This window comes from Trachypithecus francoisi, unplaced genomic scaffold (genome assembly GCF_009764315.1).
Source record: "Trachypithecus francoisi isolate TF-2019V2 unplaced genomic scaffold, Tfra_2.0 Lachesis_group2, whole genome shotgun sequence".
In the NCBI taxonomy this organism is placed as follows: domain Eukaryota; kingdom Metazoa; phylum Chordata; class Mammalia; order Primates; family Cercopithecidae; genus Trachypithecus; species Trachypithecus francoisi.
In genome coordinates, this window is record NW_022681465.1 from 168,805,187 (window position 1) to 168,826,509 (window position 21,323).

A 21,323-nucleotide genomic window follows, 5' to 3' on the forward strand; every position below is an offset into this window, starting at 1 on the left:
CAAAATCAAACTGTTTAAAAGTCATCAGTTCTTCCAAAACAATTAAGCACTCTTGATTTTCTACAAAGCTCACAAAGGTACTTAAAAATGCTTTCATAAAATTCACAAATGACCGAAAAAAAACACAAAAAACATGCCCAAATTCACGACTCGTACAAAATACTCTAAAATACCCACACGTGTCAGAGCTCAGAGCCACATGATGCACACCTTCAGAAGGACCGTTTGTATTTCAATCTATGTAAATGACCCCCATAGAGCACAGAGGAGCAGAGCACCCTTAGTAAATAGAGACTCCCCTGTAAATGGTGGTCACTGCAGTTGTGCAACACTGCAGTCTGATGGCATTCAAGTCCTAAAAGATGTTTCATTTTTAGTCTTACTATCTCTGACATAGTTTTTAAATATAAAACAGAAAAAAGTTAAAATATTAAAAGTACACATTTGTTATTCAATTCAATGACTTGCTAAACTCTAAACTGACTTACTCATTTCTAATTAAACCACTCAATCCTATTCTTCCAAATGACAGTGTTACTACTGTACTAGATAGATGTGTGTTTTTTTTATCACCCTGGCATCCAATCCCCCTTATATAACACCTCGATTTCCCTAAAGTTCCGATAAGCATTTGATCTAACTTGAGGCAATCAAATTCACAGTAATTAAATCAGGGATAAGCATGACATAAGGCAGTAAGATTTAGTCCTACAACTTTTGCTGAAAGTTTTAGGAAAGAGATGCTTTCATAATTGCTAAGTCTAGGTTATTGGTGGCCACCTCCAGCATCTCTTAAGAAGGGCCAACCAGAAAGTGAAGCCTACACATACTCAAAAGGCATATCATAGAGACTTGAGATGTTGCTGACAGTATTTGAAGCACTGGATAGAACAATGTCTTATATATCAAGTCATTTTCTTGAATTTCCAAGTACATGAGTCAATAAATTCATTTTATTCCCACTTAACTTCTTATTTGCTAGTCTTAACCAATATGTATAGTTTCACACATAATTAGTTTTATCCCAGTAGCCTTTAAATCCCAGTTGTCAGTGAAAATTCTGATAACTCCCTGAGGCCTGTCTGTATCAGACTTAAATACGTATTATAAGAAGTCTGTAGTGATGAACACATTACTACAAAAATTAAAACTTATTGTCCCTGCAATGACTATTCATTTGCAAAGTGTGCTCTTAGAAATACAGAATGTAAAATTGATATCAGTATTAAATGGACAGCTCTATCCATAGAATGTAAACATGCTTACAAAAAGATACATGAAGAAATTCCATTTCATTAAATCTGGAGAAACAAAATTCCTCTACCTGTATCATACAAGAAGCTATACAAGTAAAATCCTTTATTGAATAGAAGTATACAGAAAAGTGCTGTGAGAACCTTTTAACATAAAGAAAATGTAATATACAATAGAAAGTTTTTCCATGAATTATCTGTAGTGGCATGAAATAATCTCACTTAAATTTAGAGTTTATCTAAAAACATACCCACATTTGTTGCCAAGGGTTGCTGTAACAAATTACTACAAATTTGGTGGCTTAAAACAACAGAAATTTATTTTTTCACAGTTATGGAGGTGAGAGTCTGAAATCAGTTTCGCTGGCCAAATCAAGGTGTTTGCAAGGCCACACTCCCTCTAGAGATTCTAGGCGAAAGTACTAGAAGCCTCTCCCAGGTTCTTATGGCTGCTCTGCTCCAGTCACAATGCCTACTCCTTTTCTGTGTGTATAAATGTCCCTCTGCCTCTCTTACAAAGATACTTGTAATTGCATTTAATGCCCACTAGATAATCCAGAATAATCTCTCCATCTCAAAATCCTTAATTTATTATACCTGCAAAGTCTTTCTCATACAGTAACATGTAGAGGTTCTAGGGATTATGATACAGATATCTTCTATGTGGCCATTTTACTGCCTACCACTATATTATAAGCCACTTCAACAGCTATAATAGTGCCAAAAAGACTAAGAATATGGAAGAAGTATGCATTTTATATTCTCAAATTAAATTTTTTCACAATGTTCTCTACTTATATCAGCAGAAACATAAAAAGCTCCAAATTTGTCATAAAATTAAAAAGGGATCCTAATAGTAAGAAAATGTATAATAAACATAGCCGTATGAAGTGATTTTCTTAACCAAACTTAAAAAAAATTCCTTGAAACTAAAAAGTCATGACAATCCACTTTATTTCAAATTTAAAAATTAATACAAGACTTTACCTCCAGATCCTAACTGCTTATAGAATCTGTATTCCAAATGTAGCTGTGGTGCTCTTGATTTCATGGGCTCCTAATTGAAAAAACAAACAAAAAAAGACATTTAAGTTATTAAAAGGGCACTAGGCCCCAACACAAATGTTACAAATTTTGGTGTCAATGCCTATATTATGTAATAATCTACTAGGCATCTTTGTCTAAGATTAGATTCATATAAAAATCAACTTTCTGTTCAATGTAAAATAAAATGATGCTACAAATGTACAGACACTAAGTAGCCATTAGATCAGGCAGCAGAAAAATCCCTTAAGTTTGACTCTGACCCTGAGAAAAATATGTTCTGAACATTCATCACTAGAGAAATGATGGCCCTTTTACTATTTCTCCGGTTCCCCAAATTCACCTCTGAACTGTATATTTCTACATAAAGGTTCTAGATTAAAGTTAAGCCATAGGATAGTAAGAAAGAACAAAAATGGTAATATGAAAATGTTGATAGTAGCAACAATGTCTTAAATTTTTTTCCCTAAGGTATAACTCATATGCAATAAAACACACGGTTTCATAAGCGTTAAATCCGTATCAACTCCATATATCCCTATAACCACCACACCAATCTATAGAGCATTTCCATCATCCCTTTTTTACTTCTACCACCTTTGGATTAGTTTTGCCTATTGCTGGATTTCACCTAAATGATATACAGTGTATGCTTTCTGTTGTGTCCAGCTTTTATCATTCGATATAAAATGTTTTTGAGATTCATACACACACACACATACCACACACACACACACACACACACACACAACATGTACAGAGGAAACATAGGTTTTAGACGTTAGAAATAATATTAAATATGAAAATACAAGAAGTAGAAAACTGTAACAGGGTAACAGGAAATTTAAAAAAGAACCAACAGAAAAGTATAACAAGGTAAGAGAAAATTTCAAAAAGAATCAATAGAACTTTGAAAAATAAGAGAATACAATAACTAAATTTAAAACTCATTTTGCCATCAGATTAGCATAACAGAAGAGAGAATTTGGAAACTGTAAGGCAGACAGAAAAACTATACAGAATGCATCATGAAGGAAGAAAAATTGGAAAACAGAAGAAAAGATTAGAGACCTGGGCAATCCAGTGAGGTTTAGTATGGACTTCATAAGAGTACCAGGAGGAAAGGAGACAGAAAAGTCAGCAGAGGCAATAATTGGATAAATCATTGCTATGAATATTCAAGAACTGATGAGGATAACAAACCACCAATTCAAGAGGAATGTGAATCCCAAACAGGGTAACTAAAAAGAATTTTATACCAACACATCATAATGAAACTATGAGCAACAACAAAAGAATTCACATAAACAGCATTAATATCCCACTGCAAAATTTATAAATTTTATTACAGGAGAAAACAATCAGCTTAGTTCTTGAGAGGCAGGATAGTACAGTAGTTAAGAGCACAGACACTGAAACTAAATTGTACTATGTTTGAATCCTAAATCCTCTACTTCTGACTGTGTAACTTTCAGCAAATTATTTAACTTTTCTGTACTTTCCAGTTCCCTCATCTGTAAAACTGGGTTAAAACTCAACCTTTCTATAAAGTACTTAAAACAGTGCCTTCTATACATACAGCACTATATTACCTATAATTATTCAGTTAACTACCTAGAAGTACATAACCTTAAGATGCAATAAAAAGATGTCCATGTAAACAATCACAAATAAAATTAAATATGTAACTTATTCAATCACTAATACCCCTTAGATAAAAATAGAGACCCAAATCTGACTTAGTTGAGTCATTTCAACTAGATTCCAGTACTTAAGCAGCAAAGTTTTAACACTATATAATAAAAGTCACCTTCCCCAGGATGACATTTTCATTATTCATGTACAACAAGATATAAGGATGGTAGCTCAGGTAATATTAACAAATTATCTTGAAACAAACTATTGATCTGAACTAGGGTAATACTAGACAAATGAAAAAAATCTTCATAAGAGATGACGAAGCTGAAAGCAGTCACAGAAATCTGCTCTCCAAACTCAGGTTATCAAATTATGCCTTTATTTGTACCAAGCAAAGTATAAAAGCCAGATAGCACTGAGGTATACAGACATAAGATTTTCAAGTGATTACTTTTATGGCAGGTCTAAACAAAATCACGTTATCTGGCACAAATAGATATAACAGATACAAATGAAAAAACATATAAGGAAATAATAAACTAAGTAACAAACTATCGTTCAACGGTATATTTGAAAAGTTTTCTGTCCTTCCAATATTTTGGATGAATTTGAGGTGAACATGACTAGATACCACTCTACAATATCAAAATACTAGAAGCATAGATCCAAAACTATTCCTAGTTCCCCCAAAGAACAATGAATAACCATAATTATTACATGTAATGCTGATCATTGTGCTTTAAACGATCATTTAAAGCTGATCATTTTGCTTTTTCTCCCCAAAAAAGGGGAGAAAAGTAATTAAGAGGACAGAGATACAGCACAAAAATAAACTTTAAAAAGTGATATATGGGTATGTATATAAGAAGGCTGAAAGATGACATAATAAATGTTTAATAAGGCATCAATGGTCTGAACAAGTTCCAAATCTATAAATAATAGGACCTAAGGATCACCACTTAATGAATGTAACAGACAAGGAAAGGTCCGTCTAGAGCAGGGGTTTCTGCTTTGACACCATGGTTTATCTGCCTTAACATATCAGATAAATATCATTCACATACAAAACACGCTCCCATAAGTAGAGTTGCTCTCTACAGGCTGTTGCATCAATAGCACAGACTGTAAACACTGCCACACTTTTATCTTTCCACACCACAAGAATTGTAGGTTCAGGACCACTGGCCTACAACATGAGAAAAGGAAGAATTTCAAAGAAATGAAAGTCGGCAATGCCTGTTCAAACAATGTCCAGGCTGGGCGCAGTGGCTCAAGCCTGTAATCCCAGCACTTTGGGAGGCCGAGGCAGGCAGATCCCACAGTAGGCCTCCCCACTGTGATTAATATTCACCAACCTCTTGTTCTGATTTCACGCTCATGAGGGGACCTTGTAATTTTAACTTGGCTTTCTATGTACATCGGCCTATAGAAAGAAATTTGGGCTTTCTAGACCTGTAAAATACCTCATTATTAGTTAGAAATTCACTCTTTCCTGAATCTGAGAGCTTGATAGCGTGAATTGATTACTGCGAATCCACCTCTAAGAAACGCTGACAACTGGTGAGATAACCTTACCAGGTTTTGTTTCATAAGCCAAGGACCAGATCTTAATACCAAGATGGACTCATCTAGCTAAAACCCAGTTTAAAGCCACATGTCAGCCAACCAGTCTCTCTTCATGGCACTGCAATCCTACTGTACATCTTTATTTTGAGTGAAAATAAACATTTGTTACACTAAAACTTGATCTATACTCACAAGATACTTAATATTAAATAGTAGAGTTTTTCTATTTCCTCTCATTTGCCTCTTCTCCTAATAGTCTCTCTTTTATATATTCATTTCACATTACCCTAAGAACAGAGGTTATACTGACAGACAAGGTTGAGAAAGGCAGAGAAAATCAAGCCATGCTAAACTTCAGGGAAACCTGGCTGGCAAACCAGACAGAAAAGTTGTACCAGAAAAAGTATGTCGTATAAAATAATTCCTAGATCCCAATTTTTCCAAAAGAGATCTCTCTCTGCTTTGCAGCTGTCATACTGGGCATATTGAAGACTTTAGAATAACTTCACGGGAGTTTGCTTTCCCTGTTATCTATCACCTACCACATCAAGCATTTCTGGATCCCTGAAAGTCAAGCAATACCAGCTTTGCCATATATATGAAGTAACAATTTAAAAAGAAACTTCAGAAGCTACCTGGAAGTATGTTGTCAAAGACTATAATCCTGAATACTAAGAACACTTTTGTTTTATCAAAATGTTTGCATCAGAAGGCAAAATCTCGTTAATTTTTATCTAATTAAAAAGCCTTCCCTAAATTAAAAATAGGGCCATGATCCAGAAATTCAGTTCTATAATGCTGCCAAAGTAAAGGGATTGAGTTTTCGTGGCACAGACAAACAAAAATGTCCTACACATTACCATATACTTTAAGAGCAGGATGATGTTAGGAGCTTAACAACAAAAGATTAGCTATGCATATAACTGTCAAACAAACATCCAAATTACAAATGACATGCAAACAAAAAATAATTAAAATATGTAAGTTAATCACTTAAAAAGTAACAAAAATAATTAAGAAAAATTAAGAAACAGGAACTTACCAACTTAATTGCCACATATTCATTTGTGTATAAATTTTTCCCTTGAAAAAGAAAAAAAAATCAGATTGTGCAAGTAACTGATTTTAAAGATACATTATATAAAACTCTGAAAAAAAGCACATAACACATTTAATTAAAGCATAGGTTTTTGCTTCTACTTGGCAAAAAAATTTAACAAGGAAATATTTAAACTTATTATCAACTCAATGATGTATTTAGTATTTCACCTAGATTCAGAGGAGAAAGTGATACAAACACTACAGATAGTAATAGTCCACTTATAAAAATGGAAAAATTCTGACTTTGTTGGAATATTGTATACAATTTAAAAGTAATCAGTAGTCAAATGCATGCTGAAAAAATTTCAAAACCAGAACTCCTATATAAGAATACCAAATTCCTCTCCCAACCACCATTTCATTTTAAATCCATCGTTATTATGAGATGTAATCTTACTAGGACTCATATTTAATCCGGTAAATATATTAAATAAACTTAAAATATCTGAAATAAAATTTTAAAACATTCGATAATTGGCTATGATAAACTAATTAACCATTTTGAGGAGAAAAATAGTTACTGGTGCCTCACCTTACAACCAAATTAATTCCAAATATCTTAAGAGCTAAATACAAGCTAAAAACAAGAATATTTATCACATCCATACATTAAGGATTTTCTGAGCATAAGAAGATCATGGCTGGTGCAGTGGCTCACGTCTGTAATCCCAACAAGCTGGGAGGCCGAGGCAGGCGGATCACGAAGTCAGGAGTTCAAGACCAGACTGACCAACATGATGAAATCCTGTCTCTACTAAAAATACAAAAATTAGCCAGGCATGGTGGCGCACACCTGTAATCCCAGATACTCAGGAGGCTAAGGCAGGAGAATTGCTTGAACCCAGGAGGCAGAGGTTACAGTGAGCCAAGATCGCACCACTGCACTCCAGCCTGGGCAACAGGGCGAGACTCCATCAAAAAAATAAAAAAATAAAAATTAGGATCATAATGTTTTATACAAATTTGATTACATAAAATATTTAAAATATTGAATATCATTAGAGATTTAATATCACTAACATGTAAAGAATTCAAATGAATTATAGTAATCTTTAGCACTGGCAAATCAAAAATAATCTAGAAAATTCCAACTGGTCAGCATCTGTAGTCAAAGTAGAGTACTAAAGAGAATTTTGGAAGCACTAAGTATATGAAGATAATTTGATTAATGTGTAAGTACATTAAAAAGAATGAAAAAACAGTACATGATTTCTGAATTTCCAGTATTTTTTCCATTAGCATATATTACTTTCATAGTGAGGAAAACAGAACAATGACAGTTTTTTGGTTTTTTTTTTTTTTTAACAGTGAGAGCAACTGGCCCTGGTCACATTGGCTACTGAACACAGAAGCAGCAATCAACAACTTTGACACATGTGATTTTCCAACATAATAGCCTGAACCTCCTTCCATACAGCAGCTGATGAACAGTAGTAAAACTTCTAGGCAAAATTTCAGCTTTAGTTGTGTTGCTACCTTTGTACAGTAGTGTTTATTTATACAAATATTATAACACTTTTCTGAATTTTGTCCTTATTGTACAAAATTGAGTGAAAATAAAGGACAAAAAGAAGTATTCATATTAACACTAAGTAACATAGGTGTCACAAACTCAATACAGTTGGCAAAAAGGATGGAACTCAACAGAAGTTCCAAAAGTGGTCAACTTTAAGCTCTTTTCATATACTCATTGAACTTATATACATATTTTCAAAAATTACAGAATATTTCATATTTTTAAGTCAATTAGTTCAACATTTAGATATACTTTCATATATATTTTTAAAAATGCATTATGTATGAAAAGTTAGGTTTCCTCTATTAAACTTGGCAGTAAATAATTTAATGATATTCACAATGAAGAACTTAATGTCAAAGAACATTAACAAAAGACAATTCTGGTTTTGAGTTCCAAGATAGAATTTGTATTTCCCAAACATATTATCATCTTTTCATAACTATTTTGTATATGATGTTTATTCATAAGTACACAAGGAAAAAACTTCACATGACAAGAAGTTAGGTTAACTACAGATCTCAAAGAATCAAAATATACCAAATGCCTCTAAAAGTACTATTTTTGTACTCCAATGTCTACCTTTGAGGTCACAGCAGAAAGCTAAATCCTAAAAGGATCATCTTTTTTTGAATACTAGAGATTTTGCTGAAACATGAAGTCACAATGATGAACAAAGATTAAACAAAAACACAAGTGCATTTTTGTCACCTAGCATAGCCACAGCCTCACTTTTAACCAGTATTTGTTACACACATAAACAAACAAATGATGCAAAGTATGTGTTTATGTATAGTGTGAGTAAGGTGTGAGTAAAAGGGAAGGAATGTGCATGTAGTGAGAATCCCATTAAAAGAAAAATCCAAGTAAACTGGTGCCAGTTAAGTGATGTTTTAATCCAATTTTAAAAGACATTTCCAGGAAAGCATTGTGCCATATTAAACTTGAAAATATAGTTTTACCAATTTTGTGGCTTTGGGGTGGTAATTATCAAAAACTATTTTCTTCAAAAACTATATATGTTTACAGCAGAAACAACTATTTACCCACCAATAGCCATTCTCCCCCTACAGAATGCCCAAGCTTGAAAATGGCTGCCCAGCTAAAGACTACACTGCCCGCCTCTCTTTCAGCTTAGTGTGGCCACATGACTTAAGTTCTAAATATCAGTGGACATTAAGTATGTTCCTCCTCACTTCCAGAAAGGAATGTATATGCTCCTGCCCCTTTTTTTCTGTATTCTTGCTGGCTGGGAGATGGGAACAGCTAAAGCAATTTGTGCACAGAGACTGAAGTCACATATTAAGGATGCAGAGGTACCCTGACAGCCTTCGGGTTTCTCCCTCTGGTCTGTGTGGTGTGAAATGAAAATAAACCATTTGCTTGAAACCACTATATATTGGATTTTTTTGTTACCGTCTTACAGTCTGTTCCTTAGTTATTACATTTTTCAGGTAAGTTTTATGGTAGCTTCGGTTAGAAACAGCAGAAAAATCAATAAACATGAAAATGATGAACCCATTCAAATCTATATATTCATTTGAATCTAATATATTGTAAGGCCTGCAGAATTTTCAACAAAGCAATTATCAAATATAAACAATAAAATAAGGAGTTACTAGCTATGTAGGAATAAGAAAAGAAAAAACAAAAATAAGAGATGTTATGGAAGCTCCTGTGGCATACTTCATTATGTCAAAAGTTACAATGTCTTATTTCAGACATGGTTATTCATAAAGCAATACATAATATTCTCTTCTGTGCTCTTTTATATGATAGACAGATGTGGCCACAGAGTACAAAGGAAAGTCCCTCATGAAAACAAAGGTTATTATACTTACAAATTCTGGACAGGAAGTCACATCACATGCCACACAGGATCACAGGGGAAATGCTAGGTTTTGGTTAGGTGGCAGGAAAACAAGAGCAAGGGGAATGCCTAGGCCAAAGCATTTACTGGGGTTTCCCAGGGAAAGGCAAGGCAGGGCAGGGTAAATGGTTACGGATTACTTAGTTTGAATTATTCTAGTGACTTCTGGGCTATAAGAATGGGTCTCTAGCTTCCAGGTACCTGGCCCTGGGGATGATAAGGTAGAGGAATATTGCCTCCTGGGTGTATAGGCCAGATAGAAAAGGGGTGGGGATTGGTTAGTGTGTATATCATAGGCATGCTCCCAGCTCAGTTTTTGGCTACTTCTAAGAATTGGCTAGCCTCTGGAGGGGCAATTTCTTCCCAGCCAGAAAGGTTTTTTAAGACATCAAAACATCATAATATACAGAAAAATAAAAATACATATATAATATGACCCTATATTTTAGCTAGCTATGTTTGGTCTTATTCAGTGCCTGTCAAAAACATTCCTAGGAGTTTGACTGCCTGAACTAGAAATACATCTACCAATGCAGAATGCAAACCTTACTACCAACACATAAAAGACAATTACAAACACAGATGGTTCTCAACTATGATGGGTCAATTTGAGATATTTCAACTTTATACAATGATGTAAAAACAACATGCATTCAATAGAAACCATACTTTGAATTTTGATCTTTTCCTGAACTAGCAATATGAAGTATGATACTATCTCACTATGCTGGGCAGAGGCAGTGAGCTGCCACTCTCAGTCAGCCACACAACCATGAGGGTAAACAACCAATATTCTACAGCGTACTGCATGGCCAGCATTTTCTGGATATTGTGTTTTGGGGTTTCCAATGTCATTATGTCTATAAAATGCCCATTTTCAACTTATGATATTTCAACTTAAGATGGGTTTATCAGGATGTAAACCCATCTTAAGTTAAGGAGCATTTGCACACCAAATCACCATCCTTATTTATTTTTATTTTTATTTCTTTTTAGAGACAGGATCTCACTATATTGTCCATGCTAGACTCAACCTCCTAGAATCAAGTGATCCTCCTACCTCAGCTACTCCACTCCAGTAATTGCCCCACCACATCTGACTGTTCATTTTAAAATAAAAACAGAATCCAGATAAAAATGATAAACACATATTTAAATTTAAAAGCAAATAAATGTAATTTAAAATTATTATTTTAAATGTTTACTTATTCTTTTTAATCTCATGGCCTTTTTTTTTTTTTTTTGAGACAGAGTCTCACTCTGTCACACAGGCTAGAATGCAGTAGCACAATCATAGCTCACTGCAACCTTAAACTCCTCAGCTCAAGTGATCCTTCTGCCTCAGGCTCCTAAATAGCTAGGACTACAGGCATACACCATCACACCTGGCTAATTTTTTATTTTCTGTAGAGATAGACTCTCGCTATGTTGCAGAGGCTGGTCTTGAACTCCTGGCCTCAAGTCACCCTCCTGCCTTGGTCTCCCAAAGTTCTGGGTTGACAGATGTGAGCCACCATGCCAAACACCACAGGTCTCAACTTTTAAAAGCCCTGCAATGTCTGGGACAGTCTTCTACCCCTAAAAAGAACTGCCCAGGCCCAAATACCAACAGCACTTTTTTGAAAATCACTTACCTATAACATGTATACCTTATGGTCTTTCTTACCCAATACTAACCATATAAAATTTCAGTACCAGTAATCAAATGTTAAAGATGTATCTATTAATGACGTTTTAAAGAAAGTACTTTAAGAATATAAATCAGCTTTTAACATTAGTGTTTATCCAGGTATAGAAAGACTAATGCTCGTAATAACATTTTCTTAACAAAGAAACCATCTGAGGCTTTTTGAAAAAGCAGAAAAATACCCTTTTAGAAGTCTATGAAAAAGGAAGAATTGGCCGGGCGCGGTGGCTCAAGCCTGTAATCCCAGCACTTTGGGAGGCCGAGACGGAAGGATCACGAGGTCAGGAGATCGAGACCATCCTGGCTAACACAGTGAAACCCCGTCTCTACTAAAAAAATACAAAAAACTAGCCGGGCGGGGTGGCGGGCGCTTGTAGTCCCAGCTACTCGGGAGGCTGAGGCAGGAGAATGGTGTGAACCCGGGAGGCGGAGCTTGCAGTGAGCCGAGATTGTGCCACTGTACTCCAGCCTGGGCGACAGAGCGAGACTCCGTCTCAAAAAAAAAAAAAAAAAAAGGAAGAATAAATGATTAAACTAGCTCTACACATATATATTATAAGTACACATAAGACACAGAGATATAGAGATAATACATTTAAATAAATTTACATAAATATACAGATATATATATATACACACACACACATATCAAAGACCCATGCATAAATCAGATAGACAGAACAGACAGATAGATGTACTAAAAAGCCATCATACTCCTATTCCTGCCTATTCACAGACTACAAAAGAAAGGGGTGTTTTACTTCTTTTTCAGTATATGACATATATAGCTCCACCCCAGACACACTTGGGGCAGAAGGAAGGGTAGAAAGGAAAAAATTAAATTACAGTGATGTAAATTTCATTAATTCTATGCAGTTTCAGTATATTAACTTGACTTTAAGCCATCCCTATGCCCCAAAAGTTATCAGTTACTAATCATTTTTGAATCTGAAAGAGTAGCCTAAAAATCATTCCTAAAGAACACTGCAAAGGCTTTACTGGCAGCTATTTCAGCCTACTGGGCTATTTTAATTTAATTGTTTTCTCATAATCTGGATGGTCAATCTCCGGATGATTAAAGTAGACATTCCTGTACTAGGAAATTTCTTACACATGAAAATACAAGTACAAAAGAAATTTCCAACATATGTATTCTTTAAAATTACCACAACCATTAAACAACTAAACAATTAAATACCTAAATCATTTTCATTAGAAAGTATCTTCCAATTTTTAAAATGTTTCTAACATAATGGAATAAACAAAATAGTCTTACCTAATCGTAATTCTCCAAAATTGCCACATCCAATTTTTTTTCCAACTCTAAAGTTAGGTCCAACCATTAAAACTCCAGACGATGAAGACCCAGTTCCTCGAGTGTTGTGTCCCGATCGACCACTAGGTCGTGCCATTCTATCATCTGATTTGTCCTTGTCTTTCTTTTTATTTTCCATATCAAGTTTGCGGTACTCCACTTTGAATTCTTTAATCAAGACAAGCACACTGAAATAGGGTATTGTGAAAATAGGTACATCACTAGGTAACTGTACCAGATGGGTAATGTTAACATTCAAATTGCAGTAGGTAGTCAATTAACTGCAGCATGCTCATCCCATTCGTAAAATTTTTCTCAGTTGTCTTTTCAGCAAAACATGTCTTCAAAATTATCTTTTCAATGATGTGAGCTGATATTGATAGAGAGCTAGAATATTAAGAAAATGAAATTAGTCAACTAAGAATTTTAAAATACATGTCTGGGAAATTAGATAACATAACAAAAGTTTAGGCAAGAATTACTGCTATCTATTGATGCCCATTGAAATCAAACCACAGTACATTTTTTTATTTATATACCTTAATACCAAAGATATGAAACAAAGATATCAGGGATTCAATTACTTCTTAAAAATTAAAAAAAAGAACAAAATTATACTGTTTCATAAATCAACATACATTCACTAATATAAACCTCCCAACTTAAAATTACCTCAATTACACAAAAAGTACTCAAAAAATCCCAGTAAGTCAATATAAGATTTTCAATTTAGAAGCAGAAAGAGAATGAATTATAAAAATAAAGTACCTTAATAAAAATATATATTCCCCATGTTCATCTACTTAATAATTTTCAGTCTTTTTTAAATATATATTCTCATGATTTTCATTTATTCAAATATTTCCCTATAATCACACACGGGATTGGAGCACAGAACTGACAATATCAAGAACATTCTTCCTACCCCTCAAGGAAAACAATTAATTCTTATATAACATTTAACCTGGGCCTTAAAAACATAAATGTAATTTCGCAAGACTACGAAATGTTGACAGGCATCAACCTTATCAGATGCAGAAATTAGGTATTAAATTTCTAACATACAGATAACAACATTAAAGCTCAAAATATTTTTCGAGGCTTTTGGAAGAGTCTGCCCCATTCATATTCTCTGGGAATTGCAGTGATCAAATGTACCTCAATTCTGTGGTAATTCTGCACCCTTACAGGATTTCCCTACCTTTGTTTGAACAATTTGAGTGGGCTCTCATTCTTTGCTATTAAATAAGCTATAACTTCAAAATACAGTCACTAATGAAGAAACAAGGATTGATATCAAATACTTATTCCTATTACAGAAGTTTTCTAATTATATAATGCAACCCCAAGTGTTGAAACAAATAGTATTTTCTGAGTAATTTTCAGCAACTCCCCAAATATGCAATTACTGTTACAAGTAGTGACTAACTGGGGCCTGTGGTGTAGGCAATAAGGGAATTTACCAAGACCGTTGGTAAAGAAAGGCAGACTTATTAGAAAAAGTAGGAAAACACTTTGCAAGAAAGCAATGGGCAGATCAGCAAGAGAGGAGCTGACTGAAAAGACACCAAGGCTTGGTGGGGATTTTATAGGATCGTTCTTGTGCTGGAGAGGGCTATGTGCAGTACTGATAATGCCAAGGTTGCAGTGAGCTAACCTGCATTTTTCTATCAGCAGAAGGTCTGGTGTTAAGTTGGACACAGGAAGACTGTGAGTTTTTTGCGCAGGAGGGCTATGTGTCCTGGACTATGAAGAAAGACAGACTTACAGCTTATCTGCTTTGTCTTTTTACACTCCCCTGCTCCCACCAGCCTGACTCCTTTTCCCTAATTAGGATTCCACAATCAGTCCTAACACCCAGTCTATTTATGAAGTTTCTTGTTTTATTTGCCATACTCTTATTTGCAGATGAAACTGTGAGCTCCTGTTTACTCTGCTTCCAGCCACGACAGAGTAACTATACTGAATATCTCTGCCTGTTGTAAACAAGTAGAAAGCTGGACAAAACATATGAAGCACCTGTTTTTAAGCACCAAATAATAGGCAGTACAGACTGTGATCCCTGAGAAAAAAGCACAAAAGGTGGGTCTCACCTTCATCCAAGCTCTCTGGCTAGGAGCAATTTCCTGACCACAGCACAAGGAGGTGAGGCTCAGGCAACACACCAGTGATCACAGATCAGAATTTGCAGCTGTTGAAGTAAAAGGAATTTGTAGTACACAGTATCAAAAATGAAGGAGTTTTGCAGTGGAGTGGTGAGGTAAGGTGGTGGCAGGGCAGAAGGCTATGCTACATGTGTGCAAGGGAATAGTCTTTAAAAACGTAGCAGAAAATAGCTACTACAGTGTTAAATGAAGAATGGAGACACTGGAAGCTGCACAGAACTGAGAGACCTTAAAGTTCCTATTCAGTCATAGTAGAAGAAACTCACTAATATCCCAGCTGAACTGAGGCATTCAGCTCAGATGCCATAAAAACTCTTAAAAGTAAGGACCATACCCAACATAAGGCCTACTCTAGACTATCCCAACTAAAGTCTAAAAATAAACCTAGATAGGATTCAGAGTAGCTCTGAGCACACTAACTGCATTCCAGAACAAAACTCAAGTCTCAAAAAGACAAAAAGCCAGACTCTCAACAATACTGAATTTCCAATGTCCATGACACAACTAAAAATTACCAAACATGTAAAGCAGCATCAAATGTCACCCATGGCCAAGAAACAAAGTTGTCAAAGGAGACAGACCCCAAGATGACCCTGATGTCTGAATTAGAAGACACGACTTTAATACTAATAAATAGCTGTTAGAATCCTATTTAACTGGAGAAAAAGAAGAAATCAAATAAACAACTAAAAACTCCCCAAATTTGGTAAAACAAACAAAGAAACAAAAACACTAAATCTAGGCATACCAGTCAAGCTGCTAAAATTCAAAAATTTTAAAAATCTTGAAAGCAGAGAGAGAAAAAAATACACATGACATACAGGGGAACTAACTTCTTATGAAAAACAACGGAGGCCCAGAAGAAAATGGAAGGATATTTTCAAAGCAATGAAAGGGGGAATAAAAACTGTCAACCTAGAATTATTTTCCCCCTCTTTTTGCCACAGGTGTTGATCAATTCAGAATTCTACATCCAGTAATATTATTCTTTAAAACAAGGAGGAAAAAAAGCCATTTTTAGATGAAGGGAAGCTGAGAATTAGTTGCCAGCAGACCTGCACAACAGAAATGCTTTTAAAATAGTCCTTTAAGCTGAAGTAAATCACATAATACCAGACAGAAATTTGAAACTTTAAGAAGAAATCAAGAGCACTGAAAGTAGGAAATGCATGGTTATTCATTTCCTTTAAAGATAAATTACTATTTAAAGCATAAACAATTTCTTAGTATCATATACAACAGGTAAAAGTAAAATATATGACAACATAAATGGCAATGAGGGGAAGTTGTAAATGGAATTACACTGTTTTAAGATTCCTTCTTGAAAATTATTGAGAGAAGATTTTAAGTCTTCTCACCACACGCAAAAATGTGAGGTAATGCATATGTTAATTAGCTCTATTTAGCTATTCCACAATGTATACTTATTTCGAAATATGTTCTACACAATAAACATATATAACTTTTATTTGTTAAATATATAAATTAAAAATAAAACAGATGGGGAAAATATTATATTTGTGAAGAATTATGTGGTTCCATATTAATTCCAGGTAGCCAATGGTAAGTTAAAATGCACATTTTAATACCTAGTTCAAACAATAAAAAATTAGTTACAATAGGAATAGCTAAAACACCAGGACAAGAAATAAAATGGAAGATTAAACTTTACTTGGTTGAAACAACAGAAGAGAAACAAAAGACATACGAGATAAAATAAACAGCAAGACAGTGGACTTTAAAGCATACATAAAATGAAATAGACCAGATTTTGCCCCAAAAAGGCAAAATTTGTCAGACTATATAAAAAAGCAAGACTCAATTACAAACTGTTTACAAGAAACTATTTTAAATACAAAGACAAGCAGTGGCTCACAACTGTAATCCCAGCACTTTGGGAGGCAGAAGTAGGTGATTCTCTTGAGCTCAGGAGTTCAAGACCAGCCTGGGCAACATGGTGAGAGCCCGTCTCTACTAAAAATACAAAAATAAAAAGCCGGGAGTGGTGGTGCACACCTGTAGTCCCAGCTACTTGGGGGACTGAAGTGGGAGAATGGCTTGAACCTGGGAGGCAGAGGTTGTAGAGAGCTGAGATTGAGCCACTGCACTCCAGCCTGGGCAGCAGGGTGAGATCCTGTCTCAAAATAAATAAATAAACAAATACAAATATAAGATAGACTGAAAGTTAATAGAAAAAGATATACTGTGTAAATAGCACATATACAAAGCTTGTGAGGCTATAATATTATCATACCAACTGGACATCAAAACAAAGGATTATCTCCAAATTTACAGAGGTGCATTTCATAATGATAAAAATATCAATTCAACAGAAAGACATAAAAACTATAAATATATATGAGCAAAATGAGGCAAAACAAAACTAAAAAGAAAAAAGGCAATCATTGTAAAAAATTTTTAACAGTATGCTTTCAATAATCAACAAGGTATAAGACAAAATATCAGTATGTATATGGTAGATCTAGATAATATCATCAACTACCTTGAGCTAACTGACATTGATAAAATACCGCAAAATAAAATTTCCTTTCAATGCTCACCAAGAAAAATCATATGCTGTGATATAATTTAAATCTCCAATAACTAAAATATTACAGAGTATATTTGGTCAAAATAGAATTAAATTAGAAATCGCCAGACTTGGTGGCTCATGCCTGTAATCCCAGCACTTTGGGAGGCCAAGGTGAGCATATCACTTGAGGTCAAGAGCTCGAGACCAGTCTGGCCAACATGGTTAAACCCCAACTCTACAAAAAATACAAAAATTAGCCAGACATAGTGGCGCATGCCTGCAGTCCCAGCTGCTCGGGAGGCTGAGGCAGGAAAATCACTTGAACCTGGGAGGTAGAGGTTGCAGTGAGCAAAATCACTTGAACCTGGGAGGTAGAGGTTGCAGTGAGCAAAGATCATGTCACTGCACTCCAGCCTGGGCAACAGAGCGAGCCACTATCTCAAAAAAATAAAAAATAATTAAATTAGAAATCAATAGCTGTATAGCATCTACAAAAGTCCCAAAATTTGAAAATTAAACGCACATTTAAATTCATGAGTTGATAAAAAATCACAACAGAAATTAGAAAAAAATCTAATTTGCAATTCTAATGCTTAGCAGAAAACTAGAAACTTCAAATGCCTATATTAGAAAAGAAGTTTTTAACTGGTTATCTGGACTTCCTTCTTAAAACAGCTAAAGAAAAGAGCAAATCAGACAAGAGTTGAGGAAGTACTTCAGTAGAGTTATTACTAACACAGACTTATAGGAAAATATAGTCTTAATGAGCAAAAACAGGAATTCTCAGCTGATAAACGGAAAAATACCAAAACAAAGAGAAAAACAAAAAGAGACCCTCAAATAAAAACTGTCATATCTAAAATGAAAAACTTCACTAGATACACTCAATGGCAAACTGGATAAAGCAGAAGAAAGTGTCAATAATTTCCAAAGAAATTATCCAGATAGGAAAATCAACAAAACAGAAAATAGACCACAATAGAAAAAGTAAAGACAAAAACTGATTCTTTGAAAAAGGTCAACAAAATTTCTAACTCTTAGCAGAAATGATCAAGAACAAAAGAGAATATATAAATTACCGATAAGAACAATGAAAGAAAGGATATCAAAATGATCCTATAAATACTGAAGGACTATGAGTAACTTTAGGTCCATAAATTTAGTACAGATGAAATGGACAAATTCCTTGAAAAATGTAATATAGGGATACAAGGTGAAACAAAGTATCAAAAGTTCCATATCTATTTTTAAAACTTAATCTATTAAAAAAAGTATTCTCATAAAGATGATTTCACTGGTGAATTTTATCAAATATTAGGAAAAAATAATACTATTCTAAAGCTCTTTCAGGACACAAGAATAATCAATTTACTCTGTGAGATCAGCACATTCCTAATACAAAAGTCTGACAAAAACAATTCAAAGAAAATTAAACCTGTATTTCTCATGAGCATAGATACAAAAATTCTTCACAGCATAAGCAAATATGTAGAAAGTTTAACCAATAATAAGCAAACAGGGTTTAATACTAGAAATGCAGGACTGACTTAACATTTGAAATCAATGCACCATCAAACTAACAGAAAAAAGAAAACCCACAGGGACTTTTTTCTTTTTCTTTTTTTTACCTGCTCTGTCACCCAGGCTGGAGTGCTGGAGTGCAGTGACACAATCACAGCTCACTGCAGCTTTGACTTGCTCAGGCTCTGGTGATATTCCCACCCCAGCTTCCCAAGTAGTTGAGACCACAGGCACACACCACCACACTCAGCTAATTACTTCTGTTTTTTGTACAGACAAGGTTTTGCCATGTTGCCCAGGCTGGTCTCAAACCCTTAGGCTCAAGCAATATACCCACCTCAGCCTCTCAAAGTGCTGGCATCACAGACCAATGGGATAATTTCTACAGACAAGAGATTATGTTTGACAAAGTTCAACCCACAACCAGGCATGGTGGCTCATGCCTATAACTCCTGCATTTTGGAAGGCCAAGGCTGCAGGATTGCTTGAGGCTAGGCCAGGCTGAGAAACAAAGCAAAACCCTGTCTCTACAAAAATGTATTTTTAAAAAATAATAATTTGAAATGGATCATAGACCTAAATACAAATACCAGAACCACAGAGAGGTATCTCTGCTATCTTAAGGTAAGTAAAAATTTCTTAGAAGATGCTACAATCACTAATCATTAAAAATCTTATAGAGTCATCAAAATCAATCATTTCTCATCAAACGACAGCTTTAAAAAAACAAATACAAACACTTCACAATGGGCTAAATTATTTTATATCAGTGTGTATAAATACGTTGCAACTGAACAGTAAGAAAAACAACTTTTTTTAAATTATTAAACTTTAAGTTCTAGGATACATACATGTGCAGAACATGCAGGTTTGTTACACAGGTACATGTGCCATGGTGGTTTGCTGCACCCATCAAACCGTCATCTACATTAGGTATTTCTCCTAATGCTATTCCTCTCCTAGCTCCCCAGTCCCTGACAGGCCCCGGTGTGTGATATTCCCCTCCCTGTGTCCATGTGTTCTCATTGAACAACTCCATTTTTTAAAATATAGAAATCATTTGAGCAGACTCTTTTCACAAAGAATATATACAAATTGCCACAAAGCATATGAAGCAGTGCTCAAATCATTACTTGTCATGCAAATATAAATTAAAATCATAATGAAATATCATTTCACAGCCATTACAATAGGTAACATTTAAAAGACTGACAATATCAAGTGTTGGTAAGAATGAAGAACTAGAACTCTCAAAAAAGTGCTGGTGGGGCCGGGCGCGGTGGCTCACGCCTGTAATCCCAGCACTTTGGCAGGCCGAGGCGGGCGGATCACAAGGTCAGGAGATCGAGACCACAATGAAACCCCATCCCTACTAAAAATACAAAAAATTAGCCGGGCGCGGCAGCGGGCGCCTGTAGTCCCAGCTGCTCGGGAGGCTGAGGCAGGAGAATGGCGTGAACCCGGGAGGCGGAGCTTGCAGTGAGCCGAGATCGCGCCACTGCATTCTAGCCTGGGCGACAGAGCGAGACTCTGTCTCAAAAAAAAAAAGTGCTGGTGGGAGTAAAAAATAGTATGACTTTGGAAAAAAGGTTGATAGGTTCTTACAAAGTAAAATATACACCTATCCTATGACCTAGCAATGCCACTCTTAGACGTTTACCCACGGAAATAAAAATGCATGTTTAGAAAAACACTTGTACACTAATGTTTACAGCAGCCTCACTTATAGTAATAGTCAAAAATTGGAAACAATCCAAATGTGCATTAACAGAAGAATCAACAAATTGGTACAGTCATATAATAGATGACTACTCAGCATTAAAAAGGAACAAACTGCTGATACATGCAACAATATGGTGAATTTCTCAGATATTAGACTGAGTAAAAGAAGTCAGGCATAAACAATTACCTATTACACGATTCTAGTTATATTTAGCTCTAGAATCAGGAAAACTAAGCTGTGGTGATAGAAATCCTATCAGCGGTTAAGTAGGGTGGTGGGAAATTTGACTGTAAAATGTCATGAGGAAACTTTCTGGAGGAAAGAAATGTTCTGTATCTTAATTGGAAGGAAATTACATGGATATATACATTTGCCAAAACTCATCAAACTA

At 35.0% G+C, this 21,323-nt stretch overlaps 1 protein-coding gene across 16 annotated transcripts in view; it reads right to left on the reverse strand.

Annotated features, from left to right (window-relative positions):
- Window positions 1–21,323, reverse strand: part of CSNK1G3 (casein kinase 1 gamma 3) — a 106,349-nt gene that overhangs the window by 59,046 nt on the left and 25,980 nt on the right. For 11 of the 16 annotated variants that reach the window (XM_033181418.1, XM_033181416.1, XM_033181412.1 and 8 more), the window contains 3 exons: window positions 12,952–13,377; window positions 6,544–6,584; window positions 2,241–2,310 (listed from right to left, as the gene is read on the reverse strand). The exons of 4 other annotated variants lie outside the window; for them this stretch is intronic. In XM_033181418.1, coding sequence (XP_033037309.1) covers window positions 2,241–2,310; window positions 6,544–6,584; window positions 12,952–13,129 — 289 coding nt within the window. In that variant the 5' untranslated portion in view covers window positions 13,130–13,377. Of the gene's footprint in view, window positions 1–2,240; window positions 2,311–6,543; window positions 6,585–12,951; window positions 13,378–15,083; window positions 15,182–21,323 lie in introns of all 16 variants that reach the window. One more of the 16 variants, XM_033181408.1, reaches the window with a different exon arrangement.